Here is a 16,506-nt window from a genome sequence, read left to right as displayed (position 1 = left end):
TATTTTATTTATATAATATTTGAGCATGTTCCATGTGCATGTAACTTAATTAATATATAGAATATTCCTCGTCTCAGAAATTTTTCAATAAAATGATGTTTTTTGCCCTTAGACTTAAAATATGGTATATTAAAAATCAGTATTTATTTCAGGGTTTATTTATAAAATTTTTAACTGATTTCATTAATCCCTACAATAATAAATATTCTTACTTTACATAATATTTAAATTGAATCATAAGTCCTAGTATGTAATAAATAATAAAAAGAATATAGGAAAATATGAAACTTTTTTATATTGTTAAAGAAAAAAACACATACAAAATTGATTGTAATGAATAAAATTTGCCAAAATTTTATAAATAATATAATTACATAGAAAAAAATAAAATAAATGAAATTTATGCTATCCAAACCAGAATCGTATAGCGGTTATCCCTTCTAAACATATTCCCCCTTTCCCCCAAAGAATTTTCTATAAAATAAAGCATAATCTATTTTAAATTAATTCTAAATTTGGGTATAAGCCTACTACTAAAAAAACAATAACATCCCTCGCTGCCTCTATAAGTAAAAATTCCTGGTTAGTGCTGTACAGTACACATGGTATAATATCAATGAGCTATTTTATTATAAATTAGTTTAAATTATGTCTAATATTTTTATAGATGAGTTATAATATCATATCGAGGATTCACTGGAATCATTTCTGCGTCCCAAATTTTCGTTATAATTTTTATCTAGAAAATCCTCGTCAATAATGGGATTTTTTAACGGTTCAGAAGGCTTTAATGCACAACATACCATGAACTTAAAAGTGTCCTTTATTTTAATTGATCGGATGTTATTAATTAGATTCAAATCAAAAGATATTCTAGCGAGCGAAAAAATACTGTAGTAACATAGGTACGTTAGAAACGAAACGTACAAGATTAGAAGAATATAAACGATGGCTAAAATCCACCAGCTTTTGTCCGACAAACTCCGTATGATTGTGGATGTGAAATAAAAATTAATGGCCAGCACTAAGCATGAGACAACACCAACGAACATTTTATTGACTACGCTGTTAACAAAGGTACTACCCATAATAGTGGGAAGACTAGTAAAAGTGAGTAACGGAACGAGAGCAAAGGGCAATTGAAAACTTTGTAAGGCGTTTAGGGCGTCATTCATGCCAGTGAGCGAGTCTATATCTTCGTTTAAAGCCAGTATGAGGGTGGGTAAGATAGCTATGCATCGAGTAAGAGCTACCCGCTTGGCGCGGCTCCATCTGAGATTTAAAAATCCTTGCATAACGTATTGTCCCGAGAGAGTGCCGGTCATGGTTGAGCTCTGACCAGCGGCTAAAAGACCCACGGCCCAGATGTACAGAGAAGGAGGCCCGAATCGACACCCTAAAAATACAGCGCCCCTGCATTTTTTTATATACATATAAAACATATTTTCTTTTGATTGGTTAAATTCTTATGTCTATAAGATTATTTACATATTGTTTTGTTTATATGAATTTTAGTCATAAAGCCTTTAAAAAAACTAATTTTATCAAGTTTAGATTGATAATTTTCCTTCCAAAGTTTACAGAGGGATATCAATACATTTTGATTATTTCGTATATACGTTATCAATCAGTAATATTATCTGATTAACCTCCTACCTAAACAAATCAACTTTAACTGGAGATTCATCGGAAGGAAACAAGTTACGCGCACCGGGAAATACAGAAGTACTATTAAAACAATATGCTCTCACGTGAGAATTAGTTGACCCATAAAGGGTTTCGGCGAAGACAGAAGTGACGAAAAGATTAATAATCAAGGAGCATGTCAAAGCTATCGCAGCTTCCACGAGGTGGTAAAAGTTGGCTTGCTTCATCTATAATATACAAAGTTGAGGTGAGTAAAGTATAAGCAACTTTTATAAATGCATTTTTCTATTCCAAACTTTAATGTCATATTACTTAGAGAAGGTCAACGGTTCCGTTTTTTCAGGCTGGACCATCATTTTTTATAATCAGGACAGTGATTCGGCTTGGTTCTGGGCAGTACAAATTTACTGATAATAGAAACAAGTGATGTTTTACCCTGCTAACTAAATTGAAAGATGGCACTATATTTTTGAAAAAAATAAACTGTTTCTGAAACCATATGAGCTAAAACGTTATATATTACGTTGTAAAATTTAATTTGACAAGTATTTTTTTCTCTTCCTTATTTAATTGTATTATTTATGTTTTTAAATTTTAAATAGAGTAAAAACTTGTCTAATTTGGGCTCTTGATGATTCGGGCAACTCCCTAATTTGACTAAAATTTTGAGTCCCAATCAAATTGCTATTAACTAGTATTAGAAAGTAAAAATAAATTGAGGAAAAAAATTTGATCCCAATGGTATCCTCCTTATAAAATATTTTAAAAAAATAATAATTTTATATTCATTATTTTTAAAATTTCTAAAATTAAATCACAAAAAGAGGTTCATCTTTTTAAATTTGCTAAAACTGGTTTCCAGGATATTTTATACAAGGGGTTTTAGATCTGATTACAAAAAACTTTATGAGTACGGTTCTGATTCTTATTTTGACTGGGTTCGGTTAGAAACTCTTAGTATGTTCTGACTTCATCCTAGCTCAACATAGGAATTTTCTCGCCGAATTTTTTAAATTAATGTTATAAAAATTGTAAGGTGGTCAGGATACTATATTAAAATTAGTAAAACTAAATATCGGACTTCCATAATTTTCTGAGTTCTATGACATTTTTGTTTTTTATTATGAACATTCACCATATTTGGACAAGCATCGTAACATAGTTAAGCTACAACTTACATAATTAATAAAATAATGTATGTATACTTAGCTAATTCTAAATAATCGGTCCGGTTTGACGGACCATGCTCTTCTATATATAAGGTATAAAGGCATCTTGAAAAATATCGTTTTTTTTTCAATAAATCCTATGGTTGGTAAATATCGAAATTGGTATTAAGTAAACTTTTATATATAAAATTATTTCTCACCCCGAGGGAGCTTCCATTCGTTAATATTCCACGAGGAGTTTTAACCAGGGCTGAATGCAGATAAAGGTTGTGGGGCATTACGACTGCACCAACAATGCCCACGGCTTGCAAAATTACCCGTTGACTACAATCTCCGCAGGATGGCGTAAATAAGCCGGTTATGAGTTTAGCTTGATTAGGTTTTATTATGACGTAATGGTAACCGAAAGAAATTGCCATGACACCTATAAGAGTTCCAAATAAGAGCTCGAGTTTCCTTAGACCGTATCTATCGAGGCATAAAAACGTGAGCGTGTCAACTATAGTGAGTAAAACTCCAACGTAGAGCGGAATTTTACCAGCCGAAAGGAGATAAAAGGCTATGGCAGTGCCAACTACTTCCTGCATATCTGAGCCTAATACATTTACAAGTAAATCAAAATTTACTAGTCAGTAATTTATTAAATAATGACAATTCTGCCTGACTTTTATTTGCAGGGGGGGGGGGGTAATTTTTTTATATTAAAATGATTATATTTGGAGCATTAAACATTAAAAATTTATTAGAACCATTTTTATTAAATATGATAATTTCTAACATAATATTAGAAAATAAAAAATGGTAAGTTAATATAATATGGTTATAATAGGGGTGTACCGATACCACTTTTTGGAGGCAGATCCGATTCGATACTCCAGATATTGAATTGATATCGGCCGATAACCGATTCGATATCATATCTAATTTTGTATTCTGTAAAGATACCAATGGTTTTAATTTTTAATATACTTTTTATTAGTATAACATCTATAATATTACTATACCATAACATATGTCATTTAAATATATTATAATGATCAGTTATAGTTTATATTCAATTCAATTGCAATTCTAAAAGTATATAAAATATTTTTATTGATAAATTACTTATTTATATAATAAGTAATAACATTAATCTATTTACATAATTAGTAATAAACAAATATATTATAAAATTTTAAATTGATATTTAAAATTATATATCGAAAATTTCTTTTTAGAAATATCAAAATTTCGGTTCCACGTCAATTCGGCGCGGAAAATTCAGCGCACGACAATTCGGCGTAGAAAACTCGGCGCGACGTCAATTCGGCGCATAGTCAATTCAGCGCGGCGACAATTCAGCGCGGCGACAATTCGGCGCGGCGACAATTCGGCGCAACGTCAATTCGGCGCGTATCTAATACATTTGCAATTTATTATAAATTTATTAGTATAAAAAAAGGATGATTAAATAGAAATGATTTTGAATGTTGATCATATTAATTATTTCTTCATATTTTTTTTACAAAATCAATAAAAAAAAAATTAACAACCAATATTTAAACCGATTTCCTTGCTGGACCAATTTACCACATTATAAGGTAGGGGAGACTGGGGTTAGTCGAACCGATTTTTATAAAATTGGCTATAGCTCCTGGTTTTTTAGATAATATAAAAAAAATATGCTATTATTTATGCCAACTAATGACAAATATCAAGTTTGTGCATAGAACACAAAATATTTTATATTCTAAAAATTATTAGCAAAAGAAACAAAATTGAAAAAATGGCCAACTATTTTTGAAGGCAATGATTTGATATATTTCTAAAAACTTCATGGAAATGATTAATAATTTGTGTAAAAATAAATATTTTTTTTAAATAAAAATTTGATTTTCAATAATAATATCTAAAAGTTGATGAAAATAGGTGAACTAGATTTATTTAACTTTCTTTTTATTATTTAAAACCTCAAATCTTCTAGGGAATTTGAATTTAAAAAACATTTTGATTTAATTAAAGTAGTGCAGGGGTCAAAAATTGGTATTAATTTATAAATCCGGGCCAAAATAAAAAAATATGGGCTGGCCATTATCATTACTTAATAATAATACTTTGCTTAATATCACAGATACTAGACATCCAATTCGTTTATTTTCAAATATTGTTTTGTTTAATTTTCACCAAACCTGGATTCGGAATAAGGCCATAACATTATACTTATATATTGGTTAGGATTAATGAATAATAATTTAAAAATTTGGTTCGGTTTAATATAAATTATTAGTTGTTATTCATAATTTTGTTTAACAATTTTATTTGGAAAAATATTTCATAGGAATTTATTTTAATTTTGTTGATTCTCGAAAATTTTACATATTTTATTTGGGGATTTTTTTTCCAAAGATTTTTTTTGGGCGATTTTTTTTCCTATTTTGTTAATTTTCTAAAAATAATTTAATATTTTATATGGATCAAAAATTAGGGGATTATTTTTTCGGGAATTTTTTTCCATGGGATTTTTTTTACGGGAATTAATCTTCCGGGGATTTTTTTTCCGGGGAATAAATTTCCTAGATTCAAAATTATATTAAATCTTAATTCCCCCTTTTCCCTCCTATTTTTAGACAACAAAAATATATAAATATATATTTTATTTTCGGATTCAAAATTATGTTAAATCTTAATTCCCCTTGTTCCCGCCTATTTTTAGAAACAAAAATAAATTAATATATATTTTATTTTCGGATTTATTCCTTTTGTTCAATAATTTTAAAGAATTCAATCGTTATTTTTCTCAATAAATTTTATAATCTAAATTAAACATAAAATCCAAATCTCCTTTTTCTTTTTTTCCCCGCTTAACTTTATAACAACAAATTAATAAATAGAATTATTTATCTTAAAATTTTGTCCTTTTTTTTCATTTTAAAAGTCTGTAAAAAAAACTTTAATATTTTTCATTTCCTTCCGTAATTTAATCTTTATTTTCCATAATTTAATCATTGTAAATTGAGAATTCCTATTTAAAGGTAAATATTAATAATCTTATTTTTGTATATCATTTATAATTTTTTATATTATAGTTTACTTTTATTTTTAAGAATGCCTTTAAATTATGTCATAAGTTAACGTGGATCAAAACAATTAGTTCATGATCAATACATATTCAGGAAAGAAAGAATTATAAATCAAAAAACAATATGGAAATGTGTAGAGACTTATAAATTATTGGAAGGTAGACCTACCACAAAGGACGATGCCACACATTAAATGAAGAGGTAATTTTTCATATTGATAATCATAATCATGTGATAGATGGTATAGAGGTCTTAAAAACCGAATGCCTAAATAACATTAAAAAACGGGCTATTGAGGTGACTGATACACCTCAAAAAATTATAAGCATTGAAATAGAGGGTTCCCGATCCCTTCATGCTGCCCTTCCGCCCATCACGTCAATAAAACGAACCATCCAGCAAGCTAGATCGCTCATGGGTTCTCCATTACCTACCCCGACAAACAGTTATGATCTAGATTTACCTGATATCTATAGAAAAACATGTTCGGGGTTGTCATTCCTTCAATATGATAGCAAGCATTTGCTACCGGAACTACCAAGAATTTTGATATTCGCCACTGCCCAAAACCTTAGATTGATGGCGGAAAGCAGTCACAGGGAAAAGGAGGAATTAAGATTTAACATAATTTTGAATCTAGGAAATTTATCAGAGACCTGCAGAGGTACCATTTGCACGGCCCGGCCCGGCTTTAATTTTTTAGGCATGGCCCGGATATTTAAAAAAAAAATTTTTTACGGCCTGGCCCGGATATTTTTTTAAAAAAAAATTTCAGGCCCGGCTCGGAATTTTTTTAAATTATATTCGACCTGGTATATACAAAAATTCACCTATGAGGTATTTTACCATATTTTTCAGCAAGTATTATCGCTTATTATTTAAAAAATGCATGTAAAAAGCTAATATTTTGAGAATATTATATTGAATTTATAAAAATTATAAAACTGTTATTTATAAAAATGGATATTTTGAGCATATACTATATTTTATATTGCATTTATAAAAATAAAACTAATATTCATAAAAATGGTAATAATATTTGTCATATACTATATTTTATATTACATTTAAAAAAAATAAAACTAATATTTAATTTATAAAAATGGAAAATATTTTGAGAATATAATATATTGTATTTAATTTATAAAATAAAAATAAATCGCTATTTAAAAAAATGCATGTATAATAAATAGTATTTTGGAAATATAATCTAATTGCACAATATTAATATAATTTATTTTATAATATAAATTTTTAACAAAAGAAGATAATTGTATTATATAATATTGTAAAAAAAATAATGAAAAATGTTGGATTAAAAACTTTCATGGCTCAAGGTAAATATAATAAATGCAATAAATATTTGACAGTTTGCAAAGTAAAAAACCAGCATGATTGACGAAACCCTATACTCAAAAAGATATTAAAAATTCACAAATTATCATGAAGAAAGAGAAGCATATCTACCTTTTCAGGTTGAAAATTACTTCTTCTTTCTTCAAGAATTCTCCCAGTAGTGGAAAAATTCCGCTCACAGCTTGCACTTAAAGCAGGAATTGCCAATTTTGCTAAAATTGGAAATTCGCTTTGATGAGCCGCCCACCACTCTAACAAATTATCCACCTTAAATGTTTTATCTATTATTTATGTAATTATAATATTCATCATCGGGTATTGACATATTACCAGAATTACCATCGCCCCATTTGTCATAAAACGATTCAGTTTGTTTAACAACAGTCGTAATTTGACTGGTCGATGGTATTTCATTTACTTCCTGAGCCTCTTGTAATTTAATATAATCTTTTATATAGTTTTCCGTCATTATGCGATCTGTCCCTGACTACATACGTAATTGCTTGAATTTGGGACAGAGAAAAAGAGAAATAAAATGATACTTGTGTAAAACAAATTTTTCAATTAAAAAATGCTTTATATTAAGTAAAATCAATTACAAACTTTAAGAAGTGATAATCCTTTATTTGATTGTTTTGGTAAAATATATTCTAAAAATTTAGATATGAATTATAAAAAAATATATTAATAATACTTGAATATTGGGGCTTATTTAAGATATTCCTTTATTTGATTGTTTTGGTAAAATATGTTGTAAAAATTTAGATATGAATTATAAAAAAATATATTAATACTTTGAATAAATTTGCAGGAAATTAATAATTAGATCGATCTGTGGGTTGTTAGGTAGTGTTAACCATCACCCAATATTATATTAATCATAACTATAATATAATATAATCTTATAACCATTAACTCATAATGTAAAAATTTTTATAAAAAATATTAAGGCCCGGCCCGGATATAGTTTTAAAAAAAATTTTTAGGCCCGGCCCGGATATGTTTAAAAAAATTTTTTAGGCCCGGCCCGGGTATATTTAAAAAATTTAAAATACGGCCCTGCCCGGGCTTAGGGCCGGGCCTGCAGGTCTCTGAAATTTATTCCCCGGAAAAAAAATTCCCGGGAAAATAATCCCCTAATTTTTGATCCATATAAAATATTAAATTATTTTTAGAAAATTAACAAAATAGGAAAAAACCAAAATCTTCGGAAAAAAAATCTCCAAATAAAATATGTAAAATTTTCGAGAAAATCAACAAAATTAAAATAAATTCCTATGAAATATTTTTCCAAATAAAATTGTTAAACAAAATTATGAATAATAACTAATGATTTATATTAAACCGAACCAAATTTTTAAATTATTATTCATTAATCCTAACCAATATATAAGTATAATGTTATGGCCTTATTCCGAATCCAGGTTTGGTGAAAATTAAACAAAACAATATTTTAAAATAAACGAATTGGATATTTAGTATCTGTGATATTATGCAAAGTATTGTTATAAGCTAAGTAATGATAATGGCCAGCCCATATTTTTTTATTTTGGCCCGGATTTATAAATTAATACCAATTTTTGACCCCTGCACTACTTTAATTAAATCAAAATGTTTTTAAATTCAAATTCCCTAGAAGATTTGAGGTTTTAAATAATAAAAAGAAAGTTAAATAAATCTAGTTCACCTATTTTCATCAACTTTTAGATATTATTATTGAAAATCAAATTTTTATTTTAAAAAAATATTTATTTTTGCACAAATTATTAATCATTTCCATGAAGTTTTTAGAAATATATCAAATCATTGCCTTCAAAAATAGTTGGCCATTTTTTCAATTTTGTTTCTTTTGCTGATAATTTTTAGAATATAAAATATTTTGTGTTCTATGCACAAACTTGATATTTGTCATTAGTTGGCATAAATAATAGCATATTTTTTTTATATTATCTAAAAAACCAGGAGCTATAGCCAATTTTATAAAAATCGGTTCGACTAACCCCAGTCTCCCCTACCTTATAATGTGGTAAATTGGTCCAGCAAGGAAATCGGTATAAATATTGGTTGTTAATTTTTTTTTTATTGATTTTGTAAAAAAAATATGAAGAAATAATTAATATGATCAACATTCAAAATCATTTCTATTTAATCATCCTTTTTTTATACTAATAAATTTATAATAAATTGCAACTGTATTAGATACGCGCCGAATTGTCGCCGCGCTGAATTGACGATGCGCCAAATTTTCCGCGCCGAATCGACGTGATACTCAAAATTTCCAATTTACCAGAGATCAGTCTGCAGTGATGGGGACTGTCAATATCACTAGCATCCAGGGGCCCCTACAACGCTAGGGGGGGGGAGTCAGAAACAACTGCTTCAGTAAATTTGAGTGGGGGTACTTTTTTTTACATCCATCATGATCATATGATTTCTGGTTTATAAATGTAACAATACCCCCCCCCCCACTTAATATTTAATTTAATATATTGACGGAAATTTTGGTGGATGTTTAGTAAATTTGTTATCCGAAAATTCTTGTCATAAATTATTTTTCCAATTTTAAAATATGCCTAAAAATATTAACCAATATTGATAATAGCAAAATTCCTAGAAATTGGATTACTTATAGTATTAAAATGTATAAAGTTTTTTGCTTAACATGTCTCTTATTTGGTGGTCCACACGCAAATTCAAAATGGACATGTGAAGGTCTAGATAAATGGCAAAATTTTAATCGTGATATTATTCTGCATGAATCTTCACAGGCACATATGATGGCCGATTATGGAAGGCTTTCTCATAATAAAAATTCGATATTAAAATTTATAACACCTCAGAAAGAATGTGTAGATAATAACCGTTCTATTATAAGAATTATAATAAGATGTTTAGATTATTTAATATCTCGTAACCAAGCCTTCTGGGAGAACAGGCAACAAGAAGGCAATATGATGGCCCTTATTAAGCTTATTGCAGATTCTGAACCTATACTAAAAATGTATATACAGCAAAATGAAGAAAGAAAAAAGGATAAAAAAAATAAGGGATTAAAAACGAAATTATATTCAAACCTATTATCATATAATAACATAAACATTCTCATTGAAACCCTGAAAAATATGGTTATAAAAAAAATTCAAAATGAGATTACATTTAACAGGTGCTTTTCAATCATAGTTGATGGCACATACGATGTTTCGAAATCAGAAGCAATAGCTTTGATAGTAAGATATGATGAAAATAGTGAGACGTCGAAACCTGTTGAAAGACTGATTGACATATATTGTACGGGAAATACCACAGGTCTCTATATAAAGCATAATATAATATCCAAACTTGGCTCGATGAATTTACCCCTTGAATATCTAGTTGGGCAAAGTTATGATGGCGTCTCAAACATGAGTGGAAGAATCAATGGTGTGCAAGTTGATTAGAGCAGAGGCGCCAAAGGCAGCTTTTATTTGGTGTTATTGTCATCGATTAAATTTAATCGTTGTTCAATTATGCCAATCAATTAAAGAACTTCGAAATGTTCTAGGAATACTAGATGAGATTTATGTCTATTTTAATGGTGTAAAAATATATGAGGTACTCAAAAAATTTCAGTGTAATGATCTGAAAAAATCGCAACGATTTCTACGCGTCAAGAATACCACTCGGTAATAGTTCCTTATTTATTTAAATTTTAAATGTTTTTTTTATTTAGAAGCTGGCTATCGTCATATATAGCTATTGTAAATTTTTTTCAACTTTATCATGCCTTGAGGGCAGCTTTAACAAATTTAAAGGATTCTGAAGATCCTGCCACTTCCACTATGGCTAGTGCTATAGTCTTTAGAATAGAAAAATTTGATTTAATCTTATCACTTTGTGTTTTGGATAAAATATTGTTGATAACAAGTTTGGCTTGTACAAAATTGCAAACCATTTCGAAGGATATAGGGTATGCAATAAATCAAATTCAACTGACAAAAGATTGCTTGATTAATTTAGGAAGTATAGTATAAATTATTGTCTTAATTATTTTTATTCTAATAGATAATAACACTGAATTTTTGGATATTTTTTCAAAGGCGCAAGATTTTATGAGGAGAGAAATCTACATTTTGCTTTTTTGAAAGTTCTAGACTTCAAACATTACAATCCAAAAAGGAGAGATATATATATACTTTCATCAAGAAATTTTTTTAGCTTTAAAATAGGTGTGTTTTATGCTGCACTCGATTTAATTATTATACAGTTTAACGAAAGATTTAATGATGATTCCATGAAATTTTTACATCAAACATCATTTTTTACGCCAAAGGGAATGGCAGAAAAATCAATTATTAAAGAAGATATCGAGGATATCTGTGAATTTTACAATTTAAATTCAAGTCAAATTTTCGAAGAAATGTTGAAGTTTAGAAATATTTATAAGATGGCCAAAATGGGGAATGTAATTATTACTCATGACCTAGAGGTTCAAGAATATAAAGATTTGTCAGATTCTGAGAATTGTAAATTTATTTAATTAAAATATTTTTACCAATACATTATTTAGCTACTTCTGATGATGATGATAATTCAGGGACTTACGATTCAGATTGGAAAAACTATTCATTTATTTTACCTTATCGTTTACTTTTAAATTTTTCTGCTTTCCCTAATTTAAGAATTTTATACAAATATTTATTAACCATTCCCACAACCTCATGTACTGCCGAAAGAGTCATGAGTAAAATTAAATTAATTAAAACAAGACTGCGCAGTACCATGAAAGATTCTTTTCTCAATAATTTAACCATATTATCAATGGAAAAAATTTTATTTAAACAATCAAATACTGATGAAATTATAAATTCTTTCGCTTTCTCTTCCCCTAATTTATCTAAATTATTAATTTAAAAATAATATTTATAAAGTTATATTTTTTGCATTTTATTTATATTATATATTAAAAATTGATGCAATAAAAATTATTTTTGAAATTTAGGGGTGTCATAATTATCATTTTTTCGAAGGGAGGGGGGGGGGGTACTTTTCATGGGGGTATTCTGCTTCATTCTCTCAAAAAGTGTAGGGGCCACTGCTAGCATCACTAAAAACAGATTCCGAAGAGATTACTGAACACTTTTTTAACTGAATGAGAAAAAAAATAACTATATGGCAAAATGCTTATTAACTAATTATTACTATTAAAAAAAATTAAACATAAAAATGGATTTGGATTTTATTTATAAAAATAGATGGCATTTTAGATATAACTTTTTTTTTAAATTTTATAATATTTTATTTTTGTTAAAAGCGCCATTTTTTATCGGATCGGATCGGAAAATTTTATATTTGCCGATAACCGATATTTTAAAATGAGTGAAATATCAGCCCGATCCGATATAAAATATCGGTACATCCCTAGTTATAAATATTATAGATATATAAACCGTTATGTAAAGTAAATCACAATAAAATTAAAAATTTTATGATGATTTAAAAAGTTAATCAAAATATCATTCATAAATGAAAATTCATTTTTCTTTGCAATTGTGCCAGTTCTGTGTTCAGGATTAGTTCTCGATGAGTAAAGCTAGTCTATTCAATTAATTTTAAAATGTCGTACTTTTGATATATGTTTTTATTCTCTGTAATGAAGCTTATACTAATTGGTATCATTCCCAAAATATACAGTAATTTTAATATATTTGAAAAACTTATAAATATATTTTAAATGATGCAAAGCTTTCACTGTATTTTCAGGAGGATTATCTATAAAAATGAATTTTTCATACCATTTAAATTCTGAAATTAATTGGCCTTCAAATACATTTATAACCTGTGAATAAAATTTAGCTAAATATTTAGTTTGTCAATAACAAGATTTGATATATCCTCAAATCAGTGGGAGTTATAAGAGATAGTTGTAAATTGAATTAAGCCAAATGGTAAATCACAAATCGTTCATTGATTTGAGTCAAAATTATATCTAAAAGTGGAATAAAAAGGGCTAATTTTTGGCAATCCTTAATTGAGTCAATATTAATATTGGAACGATTTGTTTGTCGATGAAAGTTGAGGCTTGTGAATCTCAAAATCATATAATTATGCTTTCACCTCAACAATTACATAAATCTCTAGAAATACCTATTCGATATTAGCTCTTGGATTTCTAAGCTGTAATATAATAATATTCCCAATTCTCAAAACTTCAGCCAAATCCATTTTTTTGAAAAATAAAAATTATTTTGTAATAAATAATTTATTAATACATTTTAATGAATAAATTATATAATATATCAGTTTCAAATGAAATATCTGTTTCAGGTAAATATGATATTTCTCCAAGGGCATACAAAATAGGTTATTCTATATTCAAAAAATGTTGTAACAGCTTTATATTGAAGGCTCCATCCTGTCGTGCAGGATATTTATCTATTTCTTTCTAATAAACCTTTTATATAAATCAATTGTGTTTGCTATTGAAATTGGATCCATAAAAAACTTGTTAAATAATTATAATATTTTATTTTATTTGCACACAAATTGCCCAGGCCAGCTCATTAAATTTTTTGCTTAGTCTAGTATAATTCTTTTTAATTTGCTTGGCTTGGTTTCCAGGCTTTTGGATAAGCAGAGCTCAAATTTATATATTAAAAAAATATAATAGGTTACAATTTTTATTTGAAAATATTCAATTCCTTATGTGGCTTCTTATTTTCATAATTTTTTTCACTTTTTTTATTTAAAAAATTTAATTTTTGACAAATACGCATCCAATATTTTATTCATAAATTTTAATTGATTTGTATTTAACAGTTAAGTGGAAAATAAATATTTGGTACATCTCTAATTTTTATTTTAAAACCTCATTTATGTTTATACCAATATTTTATATCAGATTGGATATGAACAATATTTTTTTCCTTTTTTTAAAATGTCAGTTATTGACATATACAATATTATTAATTTTTTTAAACCAATCCAATAAAATGGCAACCTAAAGTATTTATGAACTAATAATATTAATGATATCAGATTGGTAATTGGCCAATATCAAATAATGGCAATATAGTATTAGCTTCCAAAAAGTGATATTGTACAACTATATTTATAGTAACGACAATGTTGCTCAAACAATTAGTTGTAAAATATAACATTATGTATTTTGAAAGTGACATGTTGCCCAATATGGTTACTATAAATTCTGTTTTATTCATTAAAAAAAGTAATCAATTATATTTATAATCTAGATGGCAAAACCTATGATGGCAATTTCAATGCAGACCCAGGTTAAATATTTTGGAATGGGCTTGTAGAATTTTCCACAACATTCAGCTAGATCCTGGCCAGTTACCACTCCTAAACGTATAGCTAGTCTTTGAAAAATCAAACCTAGAATGGTAGATAAGAGAAGAACCCATAGTAAATGATATTGAGCTAGGGAACCTGATCTAAGATCGGATTCTATATTCCCTGGATCCAGATAGGCTATGCTCATGAGAAAGCCAGGGCCAGTAAAAACCCAAAGCTTTCTGAAACTGAAGTGTCTCCAATACAAGAAAGGTTGTTCTTGTTCATTTTGAGAAATATTTGAATGTGATAAAGTAGGCTTTTCGTGTATAACCATTGTTGCAGGTTTAACATTGGTTATATAGTTATCGGTGAAGAGAGAGCTTTTATTCATTTGTTAGATTCTTTGGCAAGATAGTCCTAAAAAAATAGAAAGGTAATAACTATTTACCTATAAAAGATTTTTAAATTAAGTAGCCAATTATTTTTAAGTCTGTAGATTTTTAATATATTAGAACTGAAATATAAAGCTTAATCTACAAATATGCTCAAATTTTAGGAAAATTTTATAATTTAAAAAAATCAGAAGTTTTAATAGGCAGAGGCTGCGCGCCCCATAGAAAATTATTTTTTAGGCTGCTTGCCCCCATTTGGGGGTAAATAAGAAAATTATAATCTAGGTTCCTCCAAATGGGGGTAAATATAAAATTTTAGGCTGCTGCCCCCAAATGGAGCTTTTTTTTGTAGATTCAAACATTGTTTTTTGAAAACATCTTTTTTTGTAAATCCTAAAATTGTTTTTTAAATCTAACCTTGTTTTTTGTACAAATCTGTTTTTTGTAAATTTTAACATTGTTTTTTAAAATTAACTTTTTTTTGAAAATTCTAACATTGTTTTATTAAAACCAACCATTTTTTGGGGCATGACTAAAATACGCGGCCCCGAAAACTTCGCGCCCCCTATGAAAGAAGCTTAATTTAAATTATATTAGCATAGAATCGTATTTAGCTTCATAAGATAAAGCAGAAAATGTTTTTTTTTATTTTAAAAAATGGTAACATAGTAAAATTTTTAAAAAATTAATTTTTTACATGACTAAAATATGTGCCCCTATGCGCCCCCTATTAAAAAAGCTTAATTTATAAAAAATGAACGTAGTATCATATAGAGCTTATTAAAAAGTATGGAAAAATGTTAATATTATATTTTAAAACTTTTTATAACCTAGTGGGCTTTTGAAAAAACAAATTTTTTTGACTAAACTACGCGCCCCATATCAAAGAAGCTTATTTCATAAAAAATTAAAGCATAATCCTATTAAGCTCATTAAGAGGAATCAAAAAATGTTAATATTAAGTTTATAAATAATTTCTAACTTATTGAGATTTGGATAAAACACTTAATTTCTTCTTTTTTTGACTAAACTACGCGCCCTCTATGCGCTCCCGTTAAATATACAAATAATATCATTTTCTGAATCTCCTTGAAAAGTTATATATGATTCTGTATTCATTTTTTAAAAATAATGTAGATTTAACGGGGGCGTGTAGGGGCGCGTAGTTTAGTCAAAAAAAGAAGAAATCAAGTGTTTTTCCAAATCTCAATAAGTTATAAATTATTTATAAACTTAATATTAATATTTTTTGATTCCTCTTAATGAGCTTAATACGATTAGGCTTTAATTAAGATTCCTTGATAGGGGGCGCGTAAGGGCACGTAGTTTAGTCAAAAAAAAATTTTTTTTGATAATAATAATATTTTTTTAAAAAAAATAAATAATACTGAATCTCCTTAAAAAGTTATACATGATTCTGTATTTATTTTTTAAAAATAATGTATATTTAACGGGGGCGCGTAGTTTAGTCAAAAAAAGAACAAATTAAGTGTTTTTTCCAAATCTCAATAAGTTATAAATTATTTATAAACTTAATATTAACATTTTTTGATTTCTATTAATGAGCTTACGATTATGCTTTAATTTTTTATGAAATAAGCTTCTTTG

At 27.6% G+C, this 16,506-nt stretch overlaps 1 protein-coding gene across 1 annotated transcript; it reads right to left on the bottom strand.

Moving 5' to 3' along the window:
- Window positions 1-34: 34 nt before the first annotated feature.
- On the bottom strand, window positions 35-15,057 carry LOC135925338 (natural resistance-associated macrophage protein 2-like). The gene is made up of 4 exons (XM_065460608.1): window positions 14,474-15,057; window positions 3,017-3,411; window positions 1,657-1,874; window positions 35-1,413 (listed from the first exon to the last, which is right to left on the bottom strand). The coding sequence occupies exons 1-4, from the start codon at window positions 14,895-14,897 to the stop codon at window positions 681-683; spliced, it is 1,770 nt and encodes a 589-aa protein (XP_065316680.1). The 5' UTR covers window positions 14,898-15,057; the 3' UTR covers window positions 35-680.
- Window positions 15,058-16,506: the final 1,449 nt, after the last annotated feature.

Source organism: Gordionus sp. m RMFG-2023, chromosome 2 (assembly GCF_954871325.1).
Source record: "Gordionus sp. m RMFG-2023 chromosome 2, tfGorSpeb1-WG-v2, whole genome shotgun sequence".
NCBI classification, from domain to species: domain Eukaryota; kingdom Metazoa; phylum Nematomorpha; class Gordioida; order Chordodea; family Parachordodidae; genus Gordionus; species Gordionus sp. m RMFG-2023.
This window is presented reverse-complemented; position numbering and strand designations above follow the sequence as displayed.

What these genes read in the sequence shown, in the direction of transcription:
- LOC135925338 (XM_065460608.1), bottom strand. Translation starts at nt 14,897, where the DNA reads ATGAATAAAAGCTCTCTCTTCACCGATAACTATATAACCAATGTTAAA. An exon ending in CATTGAAATTGCCATCATAG is followed by an intron (nt 3,412 to 14,473) that starts GTTTTGCCATCT and finishes TAAATGTATTAG; the next exon opens with GCTCAGATATGCAGGAAGTA. An exon ending in CGAATGGAAGCTCCCTCGGG is followed by an intron (nt 1,875 to 3,016) that starts GTGAGAAATAAT and finishes TGTATATTATAG; the next exon opens with ATGAAGCAAGCCAACTTTTA.